General features: G+C 35.6%; 2 protein-coding genes across 5 annotated transcripts in view; one reads left to right on the top strand and one right to left on the bottom strand.

The window, feature by feature from the left end:
• The first annotated feature begins 38 nt into the window (after positions 1-38).
• On the top strand, positions 39-12,299 carry mcoln3b (mucolipin TRP cation channel 3b). Of its 3 annotated transcripts, none has more exons than XM_058763325.1 (14): positions 39-198; positions 1,486-1,694; positions 1,786-1,953; positions 3,211-3,364; positions 3,468-3,546; positions 3,675-3,771; positions 4,727-4,826; positions 5,978-6,090; positions 7,051-7,200; positions 8,150-8,251; positions 9,304-9,426; positions 10,307-10,513; positions 11,384-11,524; positions 11,904-12,298. In XM_058763325.1, exons 2-14 carry the CDS (start codon positions 1,488-1,490, stop codon positions 11,916-11,918), a joined length of 1,656 nt encoding a protein of 551 aa, XP_058619308.1. In that variant the 5' UTR covers positions 39-198; positions 1,486-1,487; the 3' UTR covers positions 11,919-12,298. The 3 variants fall into 3 exon arrangements, with proteins under 3 accessions (XP_058619308.1, XP_058619309.1, XP_058619310.1); XM_058763326.1 differs by having other exon boundaries at positions 40-198; positions 1,465-1,694; positions 11,904-12,299; XM_058763327.1 differs by lacking the exon at positions 39-198 and adding an exon at positions 1,399-1,412 and having other exon boundaries at positions 11,904-12,299.
• A 180-nt stretch (positions 12,300-12,479) lies between these two features.
• Positions 12,480-24,604, bottom strand: part of LOC131532029 (broad substrate specificity ATP-binding cassette transporter ABCG2-like) — a 45,129-nt gene continuing 33,004 nt past the window's right edge. For both annotated transcript variants that reach the window (XM_058763323.1, XM_058763324.1), the window contains 7 exons: positions 24,275-24,357; positions 23,938-24,027; positions 18,512-18,636; positions 18,280-18,434; positions 14,711-14,800; positions 14,256-14,329; positions 12,480-12,946 (listed from right to left, as the gene is read on the bottom strand). In XM_058763323.1, coding sequence (XP_058619306.1) covers positions 12,796-12,946; positions 14,256-14,329; positions 14,711-14,800; positions 18,280-18,434; positions 18,512-18,636; positions 23,938-24,027; positions 24,275-24,357 — 768 coding nt within the window. In that variant the 3' untranslated portion in view covers positions 12,480-12,795. The remainder of the gene's footprint in view (positions 12,947-14,255; positions 14,330-14,710; positions 14,801-18,279; positions 18,435-18,511; positions 18,637-23,937; positions 24,028-24,274; positions 24,358-24,604) is intronic.

Raw genomic sequence — 24,604 nt, 5'->3', positions numbered from 1 at the left:
CTTCACCTGTTCACTGTCAGCACAGAGCGCGTCTGATGCACAACGCGGCACTTTTCAGTTGAAATGGGCTTTAATTCGGATTGGCTTCATGTTTTTGTGGACTTTATGGAAGTTAGTTGGGATTAAAGACATAAATGTGCTCTTCTGATGACAACTTAAGCTCCTGATTGAGAACTAATTGATGATTTTGACCTCCTGGTGAGTTACTGATGTGTGTTTCATTACTCTGCATTATGATTTTATTAACCTATTTGACTAAACTACATTGAAAAGCTGCATAGGTTTGGGTTTTGCTGGTGATGTTTGATTATAAAACGCATCAGATGCTCTTTAAATAAGAAAAAAAACCTTATTCATGAGAAAAACCCCATGTTTTCCTTGAGAAACTGGCATCACAAGGTGTGATTGTAGTTTGTGATGGCACAGGTGTGATGGAGTCACATGAGAGTCATGTGACATAACATAATTACAGTCAGGAATGTGGGTCAATTCATCAGTGACATCTGATCTGGATTCAGTCCATCAGCCTTTGAGAAGTGGAAGAGCCACATTACTGCACGTCTTTGATTTCTCTATTAATACTGTCAGGAGTTTCTCTCTTCACAGAAACCATGGCTTAGTAGAATAAAACCCAAGAATATGGGCGTGAAGTTTTAGAAACTTTTTATGAAACTGATAAAACAGATTTTCTCTTTGTTGTCTGCTGATTTTAAGATGGCTGTGAATACAACAGGATTTGTATATGCTGATATATAATGGAAGAATAACACAGGCTAAATATTGGTGGTTTCCTGCATGAATGAATTTTTGCATCCTGATTTTGATTTTTCTTTTGTAAACATTTAAAAATAGACAATGCCAGATGCATTTAGGTTTTAACCACATGTAACAACATAAAACATTTACGCTATTACCTATAAAACATATAATGCATATTTTATGAAAATAATACAGAACTTTTCCATCATATATAAAATTCGATATATGTCAGATATATTTTGATGAAATATATAACTTATTTAATAATAAGTAAATATAACACTGATCAAAAAAGCTAATCAAATTTGTCCTAAGAGTGCATTTAGGTTTTAGGACAACTTTGATGAAAGGTTTTGATCCACTTCAAACACACACACACACACACACACACACACACACACACACACACACAAAAAATCTAATTAATTTTTATATTTTCTGTTTCCACTGTAATTTTGTAGTAAATGTTTTTTTTTTTTTTTCATTGTTTTAAATTAGTTTTTTTAATGTCTATATAGATTTCTGTTAATTTCATTTATTTATTTTAGTACTGTAAGTTTTAACTTTTAACTATAGTAACCCTGATCCATCCTCACTCCAATCTTAGATTCCAAGCATACAAACAACTTTGCATTTTATCATAGTTTCCTCAGGTAAGAATATATCTCCTAAACTAATAAATGTGAATGATGGGTTTTAATGCAGGTGATCGTGTTGGTTTTTCAGACATGGACGACTCCAGCGAGGCCTATTTATGCATAAACGATCCCAACGGCAACAGAGCCGTCCACTGGTCCGCTCACCTGGAGCAGGAGAAGTTCAGGAGGAAGCTCAAGTATTTCTTCATGAACCCCTGCGACAAGTACAAAGCTCGTGGAAGAAAACCCTGGAAACTGATACTGCAGATCATCAAAATCGCTGTGGTCACCGTACAGGTATCACGACAGGAGGAGGAATCACAGCCAGAAATGTTGGTCCAAACAGAATAAATTGGTGAAAGCTCTCTTTGTGTGTGTGTGTGTGTAGCTGGTGTTGTTTGGTCTCAGTAATCAGATGGTGGTTCAGTTTAAAGAGGAGAATCTAATGGCATTCAGACATCTGTTCCTGAAGAGCTTCACCGACAGCAGCACCGATACTTACGCCATTTACACGCAGCATGACGTCTACATGCACATCGCCTACACCGTGAAGCAGGTGAGTGTTCAGATGATGTGTGATTGATCTGAGATCTTTCTTCTGAAACTCATGGCTTTCTGGTAGAAGAGTAACTAGCTACAAAGTATAATTCACATATGATTTGCAGAAGTGTATTTGAAATTGCATTCCATATATAACCACTTATATCTAAAAGTGCGCAAAGGATTTGATTAAATTGTACAGATGTGATTAAAAGTCGTATATAAATATTTTAGTGCTGTCAAACGATTAATCGCATCCAAAATAAGCTTTTGTTTACATTATATATGTTTGTGTAGTGTGTATGTTTATTATGCATATATAAATACACACACATACAGTATATAATTTGAAAATATTTATATTCTTATAATTTATATAATATATAAATATATTTAATGTATAAATGTAACATATTTTTCTTAAATATATACATGCATGTAATAAAAATATACAGTACACGCATATATAAACAAAAACCTTTATTTTGGATGCGATTAATCGTTTGATAGCACTATTTACAGTACATAAAAGATGCAAAAATGTATTTAAAAAATGTATTTTATATATATTTATGTCTATAAATGCACAAAAAATGCTAAATTATATTTTAAACTGCAAAAAAAGCTAAAAAAAAAAAAATGGTGTAGGATTTTCTTTGAAACAATCTTTGCTTAAATATTGCTAGTAAATTTCACAAATAATTACAAAGAAACGGCACATAACACACTGAAGTAAAAAGACTGAAATATAATTTTCTTGTAAAATTGTGTTCCAATGATCTGTTAAATATATACATATTTATATTTAAAAGTGAACAAAAGATGCAAAAATCTATGTAAATATTTAAATGTAAAAGTGCAAAAATATGCAAAATGTATTTTAAATGTCATGTTATATAAAGTTATATTTAAAAGCGCACAAAAGATGCAAAAAAATTAAAAAATATATATTTATGTAAAAATTGCACAAAAGATGCAAAAATGTTTATACATATTATTATTTAAAGTGCACAAAAGATGCAGAAATGTATATAAATATTTATATTCAAAGGTGCACAAAAGAACATTATAAATTGCACAAGTGTATATTAAATAGCATGTTATAGAGTATATAAATTATACATATCATGCCATTTTCATCGTGTGTAGATCCTTATATACATATATGTAGATACTTGATGTCAAGGCTAAAGATATGTATCTTCAAACTGGCCTTTCAAAGTTCCTCCAAAAAACAAAAACAGTTCAGAACAGGTCTTATTTTGCCTCACAGTTTCTGATGTTGCCAAGCATAACGTTGGGCAACCATCAATATGAGAAGGAAGGTGATGTTTACACTCCGCTCACCATCTGCCAGCAGTTCTACCGCAACGCCAGCATCTCACCAGCCAACGAGACCTTTAACATTGATGCTCAGGTGGATGAAGGTGACGTGCGTGTGTCATGATGAGTCCATGCTCAGAAAACCTTGGCTTTGCAGTGGCGCTGCACATGTAGCTGCACAGCTGATCTTGTGTTGGTTTCTTTCAGAGTGTTTGCAGATTTATCCAGTACCTCCCTTCTCAACTTTAACAACAAACCCGCTGAACTTTACTCTGCACTTTGAGAGGTGTGTCCTATATATTATAGATGCTGTATGACACAAATAATGTGAATATTGCACGTAAAATTGTAGAGATCTTTAGAAAAGGCACTGATGTATTTTGTTGAATCAGTTTGTGTGTTTGTGTTCTTCAGGTTATTGACGGTGACTGTAAATTTCACTCTGAAAGCCATTAACCTGGAGACGGTTGAGTATCACGAGCTTCCGGACTGTTACGTCTTCGACATTATGGTATGTCTCTCAGTGCATTATGGGTCATCTATGACATTTGTTTCCATTTCCTCTTATATTTTTAAACCTATGAGTGGGATGAAAAGGGAAGGATTCTCAGCTGGAAAAGTTAGCAGGTTTTTCCCTGGCTGAACACATGATCGTCACCCTCTTATGACTAACTTGACCGGTCAAATGTTTGGAATCATTACAAATTTGTAATGTTTTTCAAAGAAGTCCCTTCTGCTCACCAAAGCTGCATTTATTTGATCAAAATATTGTAAAAACTGAGAAGTATTATTACAATATAAAAGAGCTGTTTTCTATGTGAATATCTGTTAAACTGTAATTTATTTCTGTGATTTTCAGCATCATTACTCCAGTCTTCAGTGTCACATGATCTTCAGAAATCATTCTAATATGCTGATTTGCTGCTCAAGAAACATTTCTGATTATTATCAATGTTGAAAACAGTCGTGCCGCCCAATATTTTTGTGGAAATGGTGAAACATTTTATTTTTCAGGATTCACAGATGAATAGAAAGTTCAAAAGAACAGCATTTATTTGAAATAGAAATCTTTTGTAACATTATAAATGTCTTTACTGGCACTTTCAATCTATTTAATGCATCCTGGATAAATACTTTTTTTTTTATTCTTGAGCAGCATATTAGAATGATTTCTGAAGATCATGTGACACTGAAGACTGGAGTAATGATGCTGAAAATTCAGCTGCGCATCACAGAAATAAATTACATTTTAATATATGTTCACAGAAAACAGCTAATTTAAACTGTAATAATATTACACAATATTACTGTTTTACTGTATTTTTGATTTTAAAAAAATGCTGCTTTGGTGAGCAGAAGAGAATTCTTTTAGAAACATCAAACCTTACAGACCCCAAGCTTCTGATTGGTAGTCAAAGATAAAGCTATAAATTATAGTTTTTTTAAAATTTTATTTCCATGAGCAGGTCACCTTTGACAACAAGGCCCACAGCGGTAGAATCACGATTGACCTGGACAATGACGTGCACATCTATGAATGCAGAGTCTGGAGCGTGACTGGTGCATGTGAGCATTTCTCATGAGTCTCCACTGTTTACAAATCCTTCTAAGAGTCATTTCTGTTGTGCAAAACCCTTAATCTTTTACTTTTAATAAATGAATGTGTTGTCATTTAAGGAAGTATTTCTATGAACCGTTCTATAGCAGACTTGCAGAAATTTGCTTTGGCCAAGATGCTTCTGCTTTAATAATCATGACTTGAATTACACAATGAAAAGAAAATGAACAGGATGGAAAGAGTTAAAAAGCTTGTTTTTTAAATTGACAAAAATGAACATTTGCTTCAACCGAACAAGTGTAATGTAAAATGTATTTGATTGTGATCAGAAATCTGACTAACAGCATTGTGATCATAAGGCAAGACAGCACAGGTGAATAGTGTAAAAGATTTATCAAATAAATATCATCTACTTCTCCAGCTGATTGATTACTTTAAGAATTGCAAAAAAATTTTGTATTACAAGGTTTCTGAAATATTATGTTTAAATAAATGTGCAAATGAGGCATTATCTAATTAAATATACGCTAAATTACATAAACGTCCAGAAGATAAATCTGAACGTCGGTTAAAGCCAGGTTCAAAATTCTTCTTTGAATTTTTTGACATATTAGAGTTAAAGATTATTACAGAAGGGAATTTGGATTTCTTTTTTTATCGCTCCATAAATCAGAAAACACTGTCAACAGCCAGAAAAATACATTTTCACAATGTTCTTAGGAATAAAATATTATATAAATCAGTGTGAATGATATATGAACAAACCCTTCAGTAAAAACCTTCAGAATATAGAGAGGAATAAAACTGCTAAGTTTGGTGTGTGTAAGTGCTGCTGAAGTGGAGGAAAAACTCTTCAAAGATATGTATTGTAATTGAAGTGTACAAACGCAGATAGATAAAGTGCAATAAAATAAACACTTAAATGTATATTTATGTTTACATTTATTCATTTAGACAAAAATGTATATTTAGATGTATAACTGTATATTTAGGATGCTTTCTTTCCACTAGTCTAAAAGAAGACATGTTATGGAAAGCATATCATAACTGAACAGTGCATGAAAAAAAAGGTTTTCCTTGTAGTCTGTTGTCATAAAAAAGATTCACTGAAGATTGACATGAAGCATTCGTGAATGTTTTTTTTTCTTTCTGTCTGTAGCCCCGAGGAACATGTACATGCTGGTTCTGTTTGACGTGATGGTCATTCTGATTCTCGTGCTGTCGCTGCTGCTCTGCATGCGCTCGGTCAAAGCTGGAGTTCAGCTGCAGTTTGTGAGTTTATGTGTGCTGTGCTGTGCTCCTTCATTCAGTGGTGTTTGTGCAATTAATTATTTAGATGGAAAAAAACAAACAAAAAACACTTTTTTTCACTGTTACACACAAAAAACCTGTTGGAATGTCTGAGCTGCTGTTTTCAGTACAATGAAAGTGGACGGTGATTTATATGGTCACGTTCCAAAACAAGCCATAAAAGTTTATATTCGTAGTCCTCTGAAGTCATGTGATGTTTAATATAAGGCTTCGAATATAAGGCACACTGAAAAAATATTTAGGCGTTAAGATTTAGGCTATGTATTTGAGCTGCATATAGAGTTTCCATGCATTTGGGTTACACAGTTTTAACATTGACAAACATACATCACATTAAATTTATTAGTTCTGTCATGCATGAATGAAACCGGTGAGATTTCTCTAATAGTACTAATAAACTGTATGTGTTTTAAATGCACAATAACCAGCTTTATATATTTATCATCACTAAATCCAATATGTTTAAATCATTTTGAGTAATTGAATATTGCTTTTTCCACAACTAGCCATATTTTAACAGTTCATACTTAACTAAACAAATATAAATGTTGTTATAAATATAATGTATTTATGTAGATTCTAAGCAATTTGAATAAATGCATTTTGAAAATCTGATCATTTAAAAATAAATAAATAAATAAAAATCAAAATCAAATTGATAAAAATAAACAAATGCTGGTTTTTTGGAGTGCAGAAATCTGACCGTTTTATGTATGATTGACAAATATGCATCACACTAAGTTTATTCGTTTTTGGGTTAAAATGTATAATCCAAATGGATGGAAATTTGATATGCAAGTATAAAACATAAATCTGAAATGTTATTTTTTTATGAGTTGTATGGAAAACTTTTATGATGCTTTCATTTGTATGCAGTCAATCAGAATTCCCCCAGTAATAACATGTCAATCTGTTCTGCAGGAATATACAGAATTCTTCTCCATTCATTATGGCAAACGTGTGTCCTTCTCTGACCGTATGGAGTTCATTAACGGCTGGTACATCCTCATCATCGTTAGTGACGTTCTGACCATCACAGGCTCTCTGCTGAAGATCATCATCCAGCTGAAGGTGCGAGTCAAATCAGCAGATAATTGCTGTGTAAAAGTGTGGAACATCACAGTACTGTAATATGTGTGAATTATAGTCATTATTGACCACATACAATTTTGTCAGTTAGTGCCCTCTGTTGGTGATTTTATCTGTGTATGTACACAACCGTTCAACAGTTTGGAGTCTATAAGATTTTTGTGATGATCCTTCTGTCTCTTCTGCTCACCAAGGCTGCATTTATGTGATCAAAAATGCAGTAAAAATTGTGAAATATTATTTCAATATAAAAGAGCTGTTTTCTATGTGAATATCTGTTAAACTGTAATTTATTTCTGTGATGCGCAGCTGAATTTTCAGCATCATTACTCCAGTCTTCAGAGTCACATGATCTTCAGAAATCATTCTGACATGCTGATTTGCTGCTCGAGAAACAATTCAGATTGTTATCAGTGTTGAAAATGCTTCCCAATATTTTTGTGGAAACCGTGATGCATTTTATTTTTCAGGATTCACAGATGATTAGAAAGTTCGAAAGAACAGCATTTATTTGAAATTGAAATATACTGTGACAGTATAAATGTCTTTCTTGTCACTTTTGATCAGTTTAATGTGTTCTTGCTAAATAAAACCTTTTTTTTCATAAGTAATCTTACCGACCCCAAATGTTTACTTTATTTTTGATCACATAAATGCAGCTTTGGTGAGTAGAAGAGACTTCTTTCAAAAACAATAAAAGATCTTATAGACTCCAAATGTTTGAACGGTAGTGCATCCATACGATATTAATATGTCATATAGCATATTTATAAAATACATTTTTGTTGTAATTGTTAAAATCAAATAGATAATATTTGAATGTAATACATGAGCAGTCTGAAGATTTTCTGATTTGAATTCAGTGAAATGACTCTTTTACGGTGTTTGTGTCAGTTGTGTGGTAACGAGCGTTGGCTCTGTGGTCTCTCAGGCCGTGGCGAGTTACGATCTGTGCAGTATCCTGCTGGGCACCGGCACCATGCTCGTCTGGATCGGCGTCTTACGCTACATGGGATACTTCAAAAAATACAACGTACGACAATGCTCTCACTAATCGCATCCAGCAGGAGAGAGCGAGTTACACATGCTCTGGTTTGGGCGTTTCTGCAACAAGAGCGCTGACATCCATCATTTGATTGAGTATTATATTATTAAGAAAAATGTGAGATTGAAGGAAATGTAGTTATGTTGTGTTCACATCACATCTGAACTACTATAATTTGTTTTGTTTTTTTTAGAACTAAAAATGTTTATTTTTTTGTCAAACTGCTAATTAAGTTGTAATGTTAGTAGTTTTTCAACTTTATAAAACAAGCAAAATGGCAGGATTTTAAACATTTATAAGTAGTTACGTAGTTAAATCTACACAAATGACCTGTTTTATTTTAGCTAGTATTTAAGAGCTTATAGAGGTGAATATTTAATTTTTTTATTTATTTATTGTTTTTATTGTATTTTTGTTTATAAATATTTAGTAGTTTTGATATAAAAATGAAATTATTATTCTTATTACTTTAATTTTATATTTATTATTATACATTTGAATATTTCGGTTTAGCCGTAGGAAAAGCGCAACAGCGGATGTAGTTTTTTGAGGGTTTCTGTAGTCTGAAATCCGAGCAGAAAGTCTTAAATTGCCGTAGCCGTGGCATTAATGATACCGATGTCTTGTTTTCCAGTACAAATACCTAAACATCCTTAAATCAAGATTCATTTACTTGAGATGCAAAATTAAGATAGATCATTTACTGTTTTCAGAGAAAATTGTGAGTTTATGCTTAAAATTAGCAAATATTTGTCAACGGGGAATGAAAAGTTGTTCTTCCCTTTGAATGAAGTTGAGTTTTCTGAACCCCATCGGCAGAGATTTGTTCTTATTTGAAAGAAAAACTAAATTTTGATCAATTGCACAGAAAATATGACTCTTTGTTTATCAAGTAAATTTATGGTGATTGAAGAATCTTTAGATATTTCACTGGAAAACAAGACGAAAATACTGAGAAAGAACAGCAGTGTTTTTTTTGGTGTTTGCTCCCTCTGTTGACTGTAACATGTAACTGGCTGTGTTTTATTTCCTCTGCTCAGATTCTCATCATCACTCTGCGAGTGGCGTTACCGAACGTCATCCGCTTCACCTGCTGCGCTGCCATGATTTACCTCGGCTACTGTTTCTGTGGATGGATCGTACTGGGACCCTACCACACCAAGGCATGTCACCACACTTCACTACACCATTATAGTAGTCATGCTATTCATTAATTAACAAACAAACAAATAAATGATAATAAATTTTCTTCATTTATTTGATTTTTATTTATTTACTTGCCCGTTAATGTGCACACTGAAAATAATTGTTTAAACTGTTAAAAATGTATTCATTTGATTTTTTTTTTTAATTGTATTTAATTTTGCAATTGCAAATTTATATCTCACAAATCAGAGGAAGAAAAAAATTATAGTTTAAAGATATAAACTTAAAAATGTGAGAAATAAAGTTTCACATGAGAGAGAAAAAAGCCTGAATTGCAAGATATAAACGTAGAATTGTGAGTAAAAAAGTAAGAAATAATTAATATTTTTATCCTGTGGCAGAAATCACCTTCTATAAAATATGGTATTGGCAAAAATATATATATATATATATATATATATATATATATATATATATATATATATATATATATATATATATATATAGATATAGATAGATATAGATAGATATAGATAGATATAGATATAGATAGATAGATAGATATGAAAAGTAATAAAAAATCTAAATGGCAAAAGGAAAAAGTAGTGTAGAATTGAAAAAAAAAAAAGCCCAAATTACTAAAACTTAATGACTGAAAAACAGAACCTGTAAAAAAAAAAAAAAGATAATTCCAAATATTTTTATAGTGTATAATACGGTGTCATTTTGTATAGTATATTATTATATAATAATGAATGCTAAAATGACACTGATCCATCTTTTTTTCATGTGTGATGTAAAGAGTTAATAAGCCAGCAGGTGAATAATGTACATCATTTACTGTGTGAAATGTGAAATGCATGGCTTCCTCAGCTGTATGTTTGTGTTGTCCATCAGTTCCGGACGCTGAACGTTGTTTCCGAGAGTCTGTTTTCCCTCATCAACGGCGACGACATGTTCGCCACCTTCAAGAACATGCAGCAGAAGAGTGACGTGGTGTGGCTCTTCAGCCGCCTGTATCTCTACACGTTTGTGTCTCTGTTCATCTACATGGTGCTCAGTCTGTTCATCACGCTCATCACCGACACGTACGACACCATCAAGGTGAGCGAGGAGAGAAACACACGTCACACTCGCTCGTGTGCTGGAATGACTGTGTTTTACTGTAACCGGTTTATGAGATACGATCAAAGTTTATTCAGCTTGCTGAACTGTGAAGTGTTGCTACACTGTAAGCTTTGTGAAGCTGTAAATGAAAGTATGCATGTCTTTCGATGTCAAAATGTCATGTTTAATGCAATGTGTTGCTGCTTCCTTTTAACGAATAGTGAAATTTACTAGCAATTTGTAAGTGTGAATTGTTTCAAACAGGTTTCTGCATGTTTGGTGAAGGTGCACTAGTCAACATTCGAAGTGGATCAAAACCTTTCCTAAAACCTAAAACCAAAATGTGTTCTTGTCGTAGAAAAACCTTGAACTTTTCTGATGATCCACTTCAAATGCTGACTACTGTAATATGTTTTTAGAGACTTTTTTTAAACTGAAGGGAACACAATACATCAGTATATTCGCTAAATGTAAACGTGTAAGAAGAAACACAATGAGTTGTATAGCAACACAACTTACAAGCAATTTCCATTCATTTGTTATAAAATTGACAGATTTATGACATTGTAATACATTTTGCAGTAGATATACTTGTCATTTGTCTTGTTCCTATGCAATTGAAAGGGCAAATAATTTTTTTTATTCGCCATTGACAGATATTTGTTGATGTTTTTAGCACAAACCAGCTAAATGTGTTAATTGTTTCCAAGACATGTTGCATTCGCATCTGATCTAATGATGTTTAAATATTTATGTTGGATATCAAAAATACAGAGGAAGATATTTTTTGCAATCCATACAATGGACAGTAATTGTAAACAGTAAAATGATGAGTGACGTGTGAGTGAGGATGTCTGTGTGTCTCAGCATCAGCAGCTGGACGGGGAGCCCGTGTCGGATCTGCAGGCGTTCATCATGCAGTGTAAGGATCCTCCAGAATCGGGCCGCTTCAGTGTGGATGAGCAGCGGCGGCGGTGGATGTGTGATGCCCTGCTGCTGCTCACGCAGGTCAGCAAACCACACACCATGAATGCATTAGTTACATGCAAGAACTGTTTTTCAGAAATGATCAGAGTGTGAATGTAATTTGTAGCTGCAAACTGAAGTAGATTTGTCTTCAGGTGTGTTGATTTGGGGATAGGAAGTGCAAAATTAGCCATTTACTTTCAGAATCTGTGAATATGAATGTTGTGGAAAAATGTAGCTCTTAGGTCTTTGTAAAGTAAAAAGGAAAAAAATTCTATCTATTAATTTATTGGTGTATTTTTGACTGATTTCTTTATTGTATTGATGTATACATTTTTTTTGTCTTTTCTATATTGTGTAGCTGTGTTGTAATTCTGTAGTTTTTATGTTTTAATGTCACGTTGGTGTGTTTGTGCTGCAGGACACATGGCTCTGATGAGGACACAGACTGATCTGGATGTTCACATGGAGTCTGTGATTGTGATGAGTAGCATGTATGTAGAAAGTTTGGAGATGAAGTGTATGTAAATATACAAAAGAGAAACAGCAGAGTAGATTATATGCTGATTTAAGGCATTTAGGAAAGAATATGTAGAGTATTTTGTATTATACGTAGTTGGTTGACATGCAATTATAAGTAGAAGACGTTGTACTAGTGGGCAAAGCAATAGTTGTTTAAAGGAGGAGAGCTGTATGAAAACGGTTATTTCGGACTGAATTCACACATCACCTTGTAACATCCAGCTGTTTGTTTTCTATTGAAATGTATGTGAAGCTGGTTTCACTGTTATCAATGTATTATAGGAGTGTTATATTGTTGTATGTGTAGATAAAAGCACATTTGATTTTGAGAAGTTTGATGTAGTCATGTTTTATTGTTGAGCTCCTGACTTGAGAGAAATACACTGTACAGTAAGTAGTTTATACTAGCAACATATTGCTTAACTGCTAGCGATTGAAATGTGACCAAACTAGCTGTTTACATTATAGAAGTTGTGGCAAGTTCTTAAAGGTTAAAATAGGTAGACGAGGGAGTGTAAGTAATGCAGTTGACTGTTTATAGAGGTGTGAAGAATATACATGGTTTGTTGTCTGTGTGTGTGTCTAATTGTATTTATCATGGTTATTGTAGAGTACGATCAGTTAAATCAACATAAGATGAGACATGGTATGAAGAAAAGAGTAATAGCAATAATAGTAGAGTTTGTTGTTGTTATTATGGTACAATATTTGCTATGAATATATGGGAAATGTTAATGTTATAGTCTTTGTTATATGATAAGACTGAGATTTGCAAGAGCATGAGCTTGTGTTTAGGTGAATTTCTTGATGAAGTGCAGCTTGAGGTAGGTGATGATGAGGAAGATGAGGATCATGATTCCCAGAGCCAAATGATTCTGCCACAAACCCCAGGTTGAGTAATCAATGCCCTGTTCGCTCAGAAAGTCCTCGCCTGTGGTGCAGCTGCAATGAGAAACGATGAGAACATGATCAAAAGTAGTTAAGTATGTATGTGTGTATGCTGAGTAATTGTGGAAGGAAAGAAAAGCATTTTGTAGGCTTGCAATGAGAAGTAGGCTGCATCCGAAAACCTAGGCAGTTGCCTTATGAGGCAATGAGTTTGCAGTCGGCGTTTGTGCACGAAGGCACCTCATGAAACTGATTTTGGACAGGCTTCTGAAGCAATGTAACAGTTTAATGGTGTACAACAAAATAGGAGATTTGGTGAGAAATAAGCGAATATTTAATTACTATAGTACTAATATCTTGCTAGAAATAACATCAAAAGTGCAAAACGTAAGGCAGCTGTAGTGTAGCATGGTGAAATGTACATTAGTGGAATGAGCTTGTTGTGGCTTTTAAAGTAAGTGATAGTGCAAATGCAATGGAGCAGCTGTAGCTGATATGATGGAGGTGTTGGTTAGGCTGTGGGAATGTGCTTGACGAGGTGGTCCAGCTGTGATGCTTGAGTGAAGCAGTATTTTAGAAGACGTAATGGCTGGAGCGGCAGCCCTCGTGTGCGAAGACCTACGTGTGTAAACACCTGCGACTCTACCTGTGCGACTCCACCGAGCAACTACTCTGGCAACGCATGGCACGCTACATCTCTGCAAGTCTGCTCTCTCTACTTCCCTATTCTTCCTTTCAGTCTTGCTTCTTCCCTAACACCATCTTGTTTGTCTCTGATGCTTCATTCTTCACGCTGCACTTCAGAAAATGCTCTACAGCTATGCTCTTCTCCGATCACAACAATGCACATGTAATCCTTTGATTCTTGGACACATTGGTTTTCTTGCCACATCTTTATTTCACTACAGCCTTGGAAACTCATGCACTTCACACAAACCTTACAAAAACACACCTGGCCTTCCTGCACAGCTATGGTTTTCCACTCATCATGAAGGCCTTGATTAGCCGCTCAGCTGTGTTTCATTGCCTCACTTATGTCAGTTGCATTGACACACTTTTTACAGGTTTTTCCACAGATTTTCTGTTCGGTTCCATTCCTATATTATCTGCTTTCATGTTCATTTCACTTGGTTCTCACACTTTTCTGTGCATTTCTCTTTTTGGTTTTTACATATATACTTGCAAACATACTTACACTCAAGTAAAGCTGACATACAAATGAAACTCAAATGCCCTTTTTTTTTCCATTCACATGCTCTTTTCAAGTAACACGTTTCTTGCAGTGCCATTTTTCAAACACTTTCTATTTCAACACTATGCATTTCAAGTAATAAATGCTACTCATATGCACCTTCATACTCACACTTGTATTTCTATGCCACTTGTGTTCCTCATGTCACACAGGTTGAGGCCAATGAATTCATTGATTTCCACAGCCTGCACACACATTCATCATCAACATCAGCCACAACTACACATTATCGTTCACTAAAACAATAAACCACAAATTAATTTATGAACACAAATTATACAACACCTACACAAATAATTCTCAGCTTTTACTTAATACATTAACATAACAATTACAATTGCCACCCACATTCATGTGCACACCTTCTATGTACATACAATCACAATTACAATACAACATAACATTACTAGTTCTGTATGTATATACATATATATATGTGTGTGTGTGTGTGTGTGTGTGTGTGTGTATATATATATATATATATATACTGTACACACACATACACACGTAAACCATTATAAACACATCAAACACTCCAGCAGAACATGGATAATTTTTACACTCACAGCGAGACCATAATAAGGAATACTGAGATACTTCAGCCAGTTCAACCAGTCACCAACACTGGGGAGATTCACCAGCAGCCCTGAGAAGATCTGAACACATGGAGAAATAACACTAAATATTACAGCTATCACTACAGCTAACACTTTTTATGTCGCCATGATTATACACTCAAACTATTCAAACACATTGAATGACACACATTTCAAACACTACATAATACAACTGTCCTTTATTATTATACTTGCATAATCACACAATTATCTATATAGATATACTGTATATAACTACACATACATACATACATACATGTACAGGTAGATATGCATAAATTATATACAGTGTGTATATATATATATATATATATATATATATATATATATATATTAGACAGAAAGAGAGAGAGATGGAGGACGTATATATTTATAGTTAAAGTTAATTTTCATTCATACATGTCGTAGTACTCTGTTTTCACCTCTCTGCAATGAACACATCTCGCTTCCATTATGTAACCCTTGTTCTGCACCCTTGCATGAGGGGAAATAACACTTCTATTCCATCCTTCAGGGAATACAAAGTACAAGAGGATTATTAGGAAGCCAAAAAAAGTGTCCCAACATTCTCACAATACTTGATTGAGCAATCACTGGGGTGCAGAGACACATCCATGTAGGAATGTTGTGTGCCGTGGGTCTCATGATAACAGAGATGGAACGTGAACATACAATTTATCCTAATTTAAAGAGCAAGAAAATAAAAAGACTAAAGAGTTGCATATCAACAGGTAAATGCTGTTATAGCTGTTTTCCATATTCGTGGAGTAAATATTTTCACATGGCATTCTAAAAATGCCAGGTGGCCAGTGTTTCATATGCATTTGGCCAATTAGCGTACACTTTCATCACTGGTAGTAGACCCTATTCTGAAGTAGGAGCCAGAACTAGAACTCAATACACTCCTAGTTCCTGCAGTGCAAACACACCAAAAAGTGAGGTCTGCTGCATCCCATCCAGAAGCTAGATATGCAGGTTCCATAGATCAGGACATGGGTTCCAAATGGCGCCCTGTCCCTGAGAAAGGCCCTTCCTCAGGGGAATCCTCCACAGAGGGGCTGTCGTGAGGAGCATGAGATCAGAAAACCAGGCCCAGGTCCCAACCAGCAGGACCTGCACCTTGTCCTCCCTGTTCTTGCACAGACTCTGTGCAAGGAGGCTCACTGGGGGGAAGGTGTGTTTGCACAAACCCTAGGGCCAACTTAGTGCCAGCACATCCATGCCAAGGGGGGCCTCAGTCAGGGACTAAACAGCTAGTAGTGGGAGGTTTCCTGACAAGCAAACAGGTCAACCTGGGCTTCCCTGAATCGACTCCAAATCAGCTGGACCACCTGGGGATGGAGTCTCCATTCTCCCAGAAGGGTCAGTTGTTGTTAAAGCACATCAGCTGCACAACTGAGCTCCCCCAGAACATGAACAGCATGCATTGATTTGAGCCATGATTGACTCCAAATGAGGAGATGGCAGGGAAGCTGCAACATACAACAAAAGCATAACTCCCCATTAATGGCTGATGTACCCAACTGTCGCAGTGTTGTTCGTGCAGATGAGTATCGGGAAAACCAGTGAAGAGCGAGCAGTACTGCCAGCAACTCAAGGCAACTGATATGTCACTGCTGTCGAGGTCCCATCCAGGAGCCCAAGAAGGTATGCCTATTGCATACAATGCCACAGCCAATCCTGGAGGCATCTATTGTGACAGCAAAGGGCCTCCACACTTGATCCAAGTGCACACCTGCCAGTCAAAATGCAAGGCCTAACCAGGGCTGGAAAGACATCAGCAAATCGGGATAAAACACCCCCAGAGCATGCTGCAGCACCATGCCCATATCAGGACTTGCTGTCTCATTTGTAATAATCCAAGTGGCGTAAATGTGACTGCAGATGCCATATGCCCCAGGAGCCTCTGAAATTGTTTCAGAGGAACCGCTGTTTTCCCCCTGAACAAATTCAGGCAGTTCAGCAGTGAATGGCCATGCTTGCTCGTGAGACTCCAACTCCATACTGTGAAAAGAGATACTCTGGCTAATGAAGTGATCAGCTATGAAGAAAAAAAAAAACTGAATGAGTGGATGAATGCCACCAACTTATATATCCATATGTACAGGGAGTGGTTTGGCATGCAAATTCCACTCATTAATACTCATTAGCTGTTTCTTGTAATGCTCAGAGGCAATTCTAACATCAGTATCGGTATAAAGTCAAGCCTGACTGACCTAAAGGGAAACATATATATATATATATATATATATATATGTATGTGTGTGTGTGTATATATAGAATATTAGTGCTGTCAAAATTAACGCGTTAATGCAAATTAATTTAAACGGCACTGATTTATTAACGCAGCGCACATTCTCTGTTTGACCCATGGCAAAGCCCGTAGTTGGAGGAATGGAGATGCACAGTATTGCCAACTTAGAGACTTTGCAGACCCCTTTAGCGACTTTTTTTCCCCCCTCTTCAAAAAAAGCGCCTAGCAACAAATCTTTAGGGTTTGCCCAAATCTTATTTAGTTTCTGAGACTCGCTGGTACTGCCGCGTGAGGTCTTGCCTTCCCAGCGCGTGCACACACACCTCTCTCTCTCTCTCTCTCTCTCTCTCTCTCTCTCTCTCTCTCTGTCTCTCTCTCTGTCTCTCTGTCTCTCTCTGTGCGTCTGCTCTGTTCAGTGAGTGGCGGAGAGGAGCAGTGCTTTCAGTTAAACACAGATATTATGTTGCTTCTCTAATTTTACATGCAAGTATAGCCGAAATCACAGCACAGTTATTGTAATTATCTTATGTGTATTTGATTTCATCAGTTGATTATCAGGATTTTTGTGCAGATTAACATCTTGGAAGGGAGAGCTGGTTATGTAGCCTTAAGGACAAAGTATACTTCGGCCGTCCGTGTCCGTGGACTTTAATGGGTCGCGTTTCAGTCACTATTTCATATTCATTTCATTGTCTGACAACAGAAAATTTATCAGTAAAATTTATCAATGAAAACAGTTTTATTGAGAATTTAGCAGCATCAAAATACAGTATGTGGACACAGAGAGGCAGACAAATCTAATAATAAATAATAAATGTACATTTTGCATGTTCAGAAGAAGTGAGCTGCCCTATCCTGCAAAAATGTAAACAGGCTTGTCAGTAAATTGCTCAGTGTAAAGAAAGAGAAGTAAAGGGAACCAGGAATTTCTTTTTTCATGTGTCTAATAGACATGAACAAGTTCTTTGAAACATGTCTAGTCTTCATGCTCTATGCTAACTATGGTTTTAATAATAATAAACATACATTTGCATAAAGTATCCATATTGGTCCATGCCCATGTTGATTAGAGTGTTCTAAATGTACCTTAAATTAATACTTAAATTTTTTAATAAATAAAAATGTGCGATTAAGCTGTGGATAATCACGAGTTAACTCATGACAATCATGCGATTTAATCACAATTAAATATATTAATCGATTATACATCCTCATGTGGAATAGTGCTTTGTGTGTGTGTGTGTGTGTGTGTGTGTTTCTTTACCATCATAAATACAAATGTCATGTTAATGACGAGGTTAGCGATGCCCACCACCGTCTGATCAGCAGAGATGGCCAGAGTCATGGACGTGGCTGTGTACGACACCAGAATGATGGAGAACATGAAGATGAAGAATGCCTCAGCTGATGCCTTCAGACCTGCACAGGAAATGCAAACACATCAGAATGCACGTTCCACATCAGACAAACATGAATGACGGAAATGTGTGTCTGACCAGTCATCCAGTAGACCACGCAGCCGAAGGTGATGACCGGGATGGTGCGCAGAGCTAGGATCTCAGACAGGATCTTGGACAGGAAGTACACCGACACTCTGTAGTATCCACTAATGTACTCGTGCCTGAGGACACACCCACCATAAACATAATCAATCAATCAATCATTTAATCAATCAAATTACAATCACAACTTTAACTGCACATAAAACATCACTAATCACACTCACACGACAATCTTATTTTAACTCAAATTTTCTTTTCTTACTTTAGAAAAAAAAAAGTTAGGATAACCTCCAACTTTTCTTAAAACCCCCAAAGGTAAAATGTTCTATGATTTCAGTAGGTTATTTCAAACTGATTGTAATTAAGCATTGCAAAATAACACTTTAATACATATTATTATTATTATTATTATTATTATTATGTTGGCTTGGCAAAGGCATTGTCATCAGTGTTGCCAACTTAGCAATTTTGTTGCTAAATTTAGCAACTTTTCAGACTACCCTAGCAACTTTTTCTTCCAAAAGCACCTAGCAACAAATTTAGCAATTTTTTAACATTTATTTGGCAACTTTTAGCAACTTTTGATAAGTGACTCAGACAATAAAAAGACACACATTTTCCATCCTAATTACGCAAAAAGAAAACCAAAGATGCCTAGCAGTACACACATCACGTGAATTGAATTAGCTGCTATTTGCATTTCTTCAATATAATAATAATAATAATAATAATAACAACTGAATAATTGAATAATTGTTCATTTATGATAGGCTACACTTTGTTAGTAGCTTGTACTTGCGATTGTTGATCAGTTAGTATGCTGTAAGAAAAATGGAAAATATAGGCTGCTAGTAATTTTCCAGGACGTTATACATTATCCATTGTAACCCTGTAACCCGAAAAAACAATGCGTAATTTAAAATGCAGGTAAAAAACCAATACGTAAAATTCTTTCTTATTAACATAGTAGATTGTGCCCTATTTTTACAGCCTTTTCTTGGAGTGTAGCATACTAACTACTAATACACTGCTTAAAGCATAATTGTTGAGAATGTGTTATATTACTAGTTTACTAGCTATTAAAAAAAAGCAAACCTTAAATTGTAATCATTCAAAAATGTGTAAGTGTTCAATAATTCAACGTTTTTTAAAATACAGTTATTTATATTTTAATATTGTATTATGCATGTTATTTTACAAACAAATCTAAATGAACATATATAAAATATATTTTTGCTGAGATTTGATGTTGTGACACAATTTTGCGCCGTGTTTACGCAATGACGTCATCGCGCAATGACATCACAACGTCATTTAGCAACTTCTAGCAACAAATTGACCTTCCTTTAGCAACTTTCTCTGAAAACTAGTTGGCAACACTGATTGTCATTGCCATTGTCTGAGAAAAATTGCGCCCCTAGAGGAGCAGTTCCCCTCGTGCGGAGCCGAATGACTCGATCAGTTTCACTTTTACATCGGTTAAAAATACAAATAAATACATCAACTTCATTCACACTGACAAGCTAAACCAACATATCTGATTATAACCGGGTCAGGGCTCATTAATAATGATTCTCTGGCCAGAGAAGAGTGTGAAACGGAGATAACTCACCGCACCGATCAGCGAGTGCAGTCCGAACGAATAAACAGCATTTATACGTGTTTTAGAGACTTTTAAAATAAAATAGTCCAGCGATCGCATGCAATACACTAATTAGAACAAAACAAGACCTGAATGCAGGTGTTTGTGAGCTGATTTGTGTGAAACTGAAGTCTGTGTCTGATCGCCGAGATCGCGAGCTCACTGCAGTGTCCTCTTAAACTTGTTTATTTTCACTTGTTTCAGCCTTTTAAGTTAAAGCACACCAGCGACTGATCATAAAACATGTAGAAGAACATAGTGCAAAGCTAAACTGAGTGCACGTGAGCTGTTTTTTAATGTTTTACTGACATGCACATTGCAATCGCTGCAGCTGCCCTCCATGTTTGAAAGGAGAAATGCATACAACAAACTACATAATTTCCATGTGTTTTACAGCTTATAAACAAAACATTCCAGCGATCGAACACAGTACATATAGAAGAACATAAAATGAGTGCTTGTGAGATATTTTTTGTCTAACTGCAGAGCAACGTGTCGCAGGACACTCGCATTCATCCTCACTTCTCTCAATAAGAAAGACTTCTCTTGGACAAACACAGACAAGATTATTTCAGAATACATGATAGCTTGGCGAATATAATCGAAAACATTCGTTTATGTCTCATATAAACCGTTGAGAAATAAATCTGAGGTGGATGGATGTGAATATTAAAGCCACAGCATTTACCAGCTGCTTTCTGTCTTCAATGTTAATCCATAAAAAACAGAAAATCATTTGTTGGCCTTGGCTTCTTGTATTTATTTATTTGTTGCTTTAAGAAGAATCAATATTTCATGTTCAATGTTATTTTAGAATTCTTCCATATCTGCACCTAAACATCTAAAAACCTAAAACCTGCTCTGTTATACTGTTATACAGTCATATTTCTGAAAAGGTGCTTGACCTATATGAATGACAATATGAAAACAATATGAATGAAATTAGTGTTTAATTTTTAGCAATTACGATTTTTGTTGTCATAAAAACCTTCTCCATTACAATTCAAAATAAGTGTCTGTTCAAAATATTATGAAAACAATTTAGTACTTTTTCATCATTATATTGTTTATATATTATAATTGTTAAAAACAAAAACAAAAAAACATGGGGTGGGGGGGTGATTCAGCTGGACCGCGTCTTCTCTCTTTCACTCTCTCAAAGCGGCTTCACATCAGCGCGTCTCATCTGCTGCTGCATGCTGTCCTGATCCAACACTTTCGCTTGCATTTCGGGACAGTTGACAGAATTGTCACTTGCTTAATCGGGTCATTGTTGCATTGTCACAAAAATGCACGTCTTTTTAAGCCAATCGGTACTCGCGCCCTCCAGAGGCGGTTTCAACCGCGGCTTGTGTAGCTACTGCAAATACAGACGAGTATCGTTCATTCGGTCACGCTTTTCAGTTCTGTGCTAAATCTAATATTTGATTTTTATATATTTATTTATTTTATTTTAAGTAGAAAATGAGAATCGCTAAAATTATTTAATATATTTTGAGACAAAGGTCTTCTTAATGATTACCAGTTTGGTTTAAGATAATTAAAGCAACAGTTTTTCAATAACTAGAAGAACATGTAAAAGTATGGTATTTTGGGTAAAAAGCACCCCTGCTGTTGGGGCGAAAGGCACAATAATTAACATGGTAATTAATAGATGGCTGACTTTTCCAATTGTTGAAATGACATGGTTAGATTCAGATGGTAAATATCATATAGCCTATTACCTTGGGTGTCTACCTTAGAGATAATCAGCATGTTTATAATGAAACCATCATATTTAAAAACATGATATTAATCATATCATGTAATTAAAATAAAATTAGTTGTTACTACTGTAAATCTATATTAACGTATTATGGGATCTCCTTCAATGCTTTCAGAATCTTTACTTTTTATTTTGTTTCTGTATTTTAAAATGTATTTTTTATATATATATATATATTTTAATGACAGTATATTTATTGAACATTATTTATCAAAATAAGCAGAAAATAGCCTAGTACAAACTTTGCTAAAGTGATTGATTTGAGCAAGTATTAACTTAACTTTAGTATTAAAAAAAAAACTATTTATCAATACAGTGTGCCTTTTACCCCGTGACTGTGAAACACGAAACACCTCACGTGATTTTACGGTGAAATGTGTAATTTTTCATGTTAATCAGGTCAATTTTGATCAAGAAAAATGCACTGTGGCTTTAATTCAGCGTAAGCGGCACAGCAAAAATAGACTCGTGTCGAAACTATCGCGGCACTGCTGCTCACACGACGCTCCTGCTTGACGCTCACACGCTGCTCCTGCTACCAGTGTGAATGCACTCATATGTTAACATGCACGCCGAAAAAAATACGCCCTGCTTACGCGTGCAGTGTGAAACCGGCGTCTGAGTGCTCAGTCACATCCAAAGCTTAAGTGGCCAAACACACACAAAATTACGCAAAAATGGCCGTTCTGGCGAGTATCCAGGTTTTTTCCTAAGTAAATGTGAACAGTTGAGAAAGAAAGCATGTGTATAGGCTATTGGATCCATGCATTATGTCTTGTGAGAGCAGAGAAGTTCACATGTCGAGTCTTTTGCGTGCTCATTTTGCGCGTGAGGAGGGGGATCCGACAAAATGAGGTGCTGGAATGGATTTCGGAGGTGCCGGATCCGTATTCGGCTTGTTCCGGCACAAATTAAGCCCTGGGCCCAGGAATACTTCCAGAAACCACTGTTGGTAAACACAGTCCGCCGTGTGATCTTCAGATACCAACTAAAGCTCTATCATGCAAAATGGAAGCCATATGTGAACATGGTCCAGAAGCGCCGTCGTGTCCTGTGGGCCAAGGCTCATTTAAAATGGACTGTTTCAAAGTGGAAAAGTGTTCTATGGTCAGACGAGTCCAAATTTGATATTCTTCTTGGAAATCACGGACACCGTGTCCTCCGGGCTAAAGAGGAGGGAGAACTTCCAGCGTGTTATCAGCGTTCAGTTCAAAAGCCAGCATCTCTGACGGTATGGGCAGCTTGCATGTTTTGGAAGGCACTATGAATGCTGAAAGGTATATAAAAGTTTTAGAGAAACATATGCTCCCCTCCAGACGACGTCTATTTCAGGGAAGGCCTTGTGTATTTCAGAAAGACAATGCAAAACCACATACTGCAGCTATTACAACAGCATGGCTTCATTGTAGAAGAGTCCAGGTGCTGAATTGGCCTGCCTGCAGTCCAGATCTTTCACCTATAGAGAACATTTGGCGCATCATTAAACGAAAAATACATCAAAGACGACCACGAACTCTTCAGCAGCTGGAAACCTATATCAGGCAAGAATGGGACCAAATTCCAACACCAAAACTCCAGAAACTCATAACCTCGATGCCCAGACGTCTTCAAACTGTTTTGAAAAAAAGAGGAGATGCTACACCATGGTAAACGTGCCCCCGTCCCAACTATTTTGAGACCTGTAGCAGGCATCAAATTTGAAATGAGCTCATTTTGTGCATAAAATTACCCAATTTTTTTTTAAACATTTATGCTATCTATATTCGATTATTAATAAAATATTGGCTCATGTGATTTGAAATTCTTTTAGTTTTCATTTTATTCAAATTTTAAAAAAACGTCCCAACATTTATGGAATTAGGGTTGTAGTTGTGCTTCTGTACATTCAGTCCAGAAGTAGATGTTTAAGAACCATTCATTTCACCAAACATCATGAAAAGGAAGAACCAGTTCTCAAACTCATTTGTGTGTGTGTGTGTGTGTGTGTGTGTATGTGTGTGTGTATTTACTCACACAAACAGTTTTCTCTCTGTGATGAAGAGTTCAGCTGAGGACATAGAACCGAAGCACTGATTTGTGATGATGAAGAAGAGCGCGCCCATCCTGAAACACACACACATAAACACACAAACACACTGTTAGTGGACAGCCAAAGGGAGTTTTACCAAATATATTACACGTGCACAAAGTTACACCAAAGTATTATTCAGGAAATTATATTTGAAAACACTATGGCTAAAGAGTCACAGCTTCTGTTCATCAGATCTGAACACTGAATCAATTCTAATTCAAGCAGAAATGATTCATCTCACAGAAATATCGACTCAGCTGGATGAATGTGTTTCCATACCTGTTCTGAATGCCGCTTGAATTCTCCTCCACTCCAAAAAATATGGCTCCAACAGCCAGAGCCAGTAAAATCATCACCCCGATCTGGAGAAAAAAAAGACTCAGATTAATATAGAAATATCAGCTTAAATGTAAAACTTCATCTTTATTTTAACACTTTATTACAATCCGAATATATAATTCAATATGCAATAATATGCAATATTTTATTCACAATAGAACATAGTGAACATAACAAATGTTTAAACGGAGAAATTTTACACTTTTATCCACTAAATGAGCTCATTTCAAATGTTTTAGTGCCTCTAAAATCTAAGATTACGAGATTAAA

This window comes from Onychostoma macrolepis, chromosome 23 (genome assembly GCF_012432095.1).
Source record: "Onychostoma macrolepis isolate SWU-2019 chromosome 23, ASM1243209v1, whole genome shotgun sequence".
Taxonomy (NCBI): Eukaryota; Metazoa; Chordata; class Actinopteri; order Cypriniformes; family Cyprinidae; genus Onychostoma; species Onychostoma macrolepis.
Note: the sequence above shows the minus strand (reverse complement) of the source record. Positions and strands in the feature narration are given on the sequence as shown.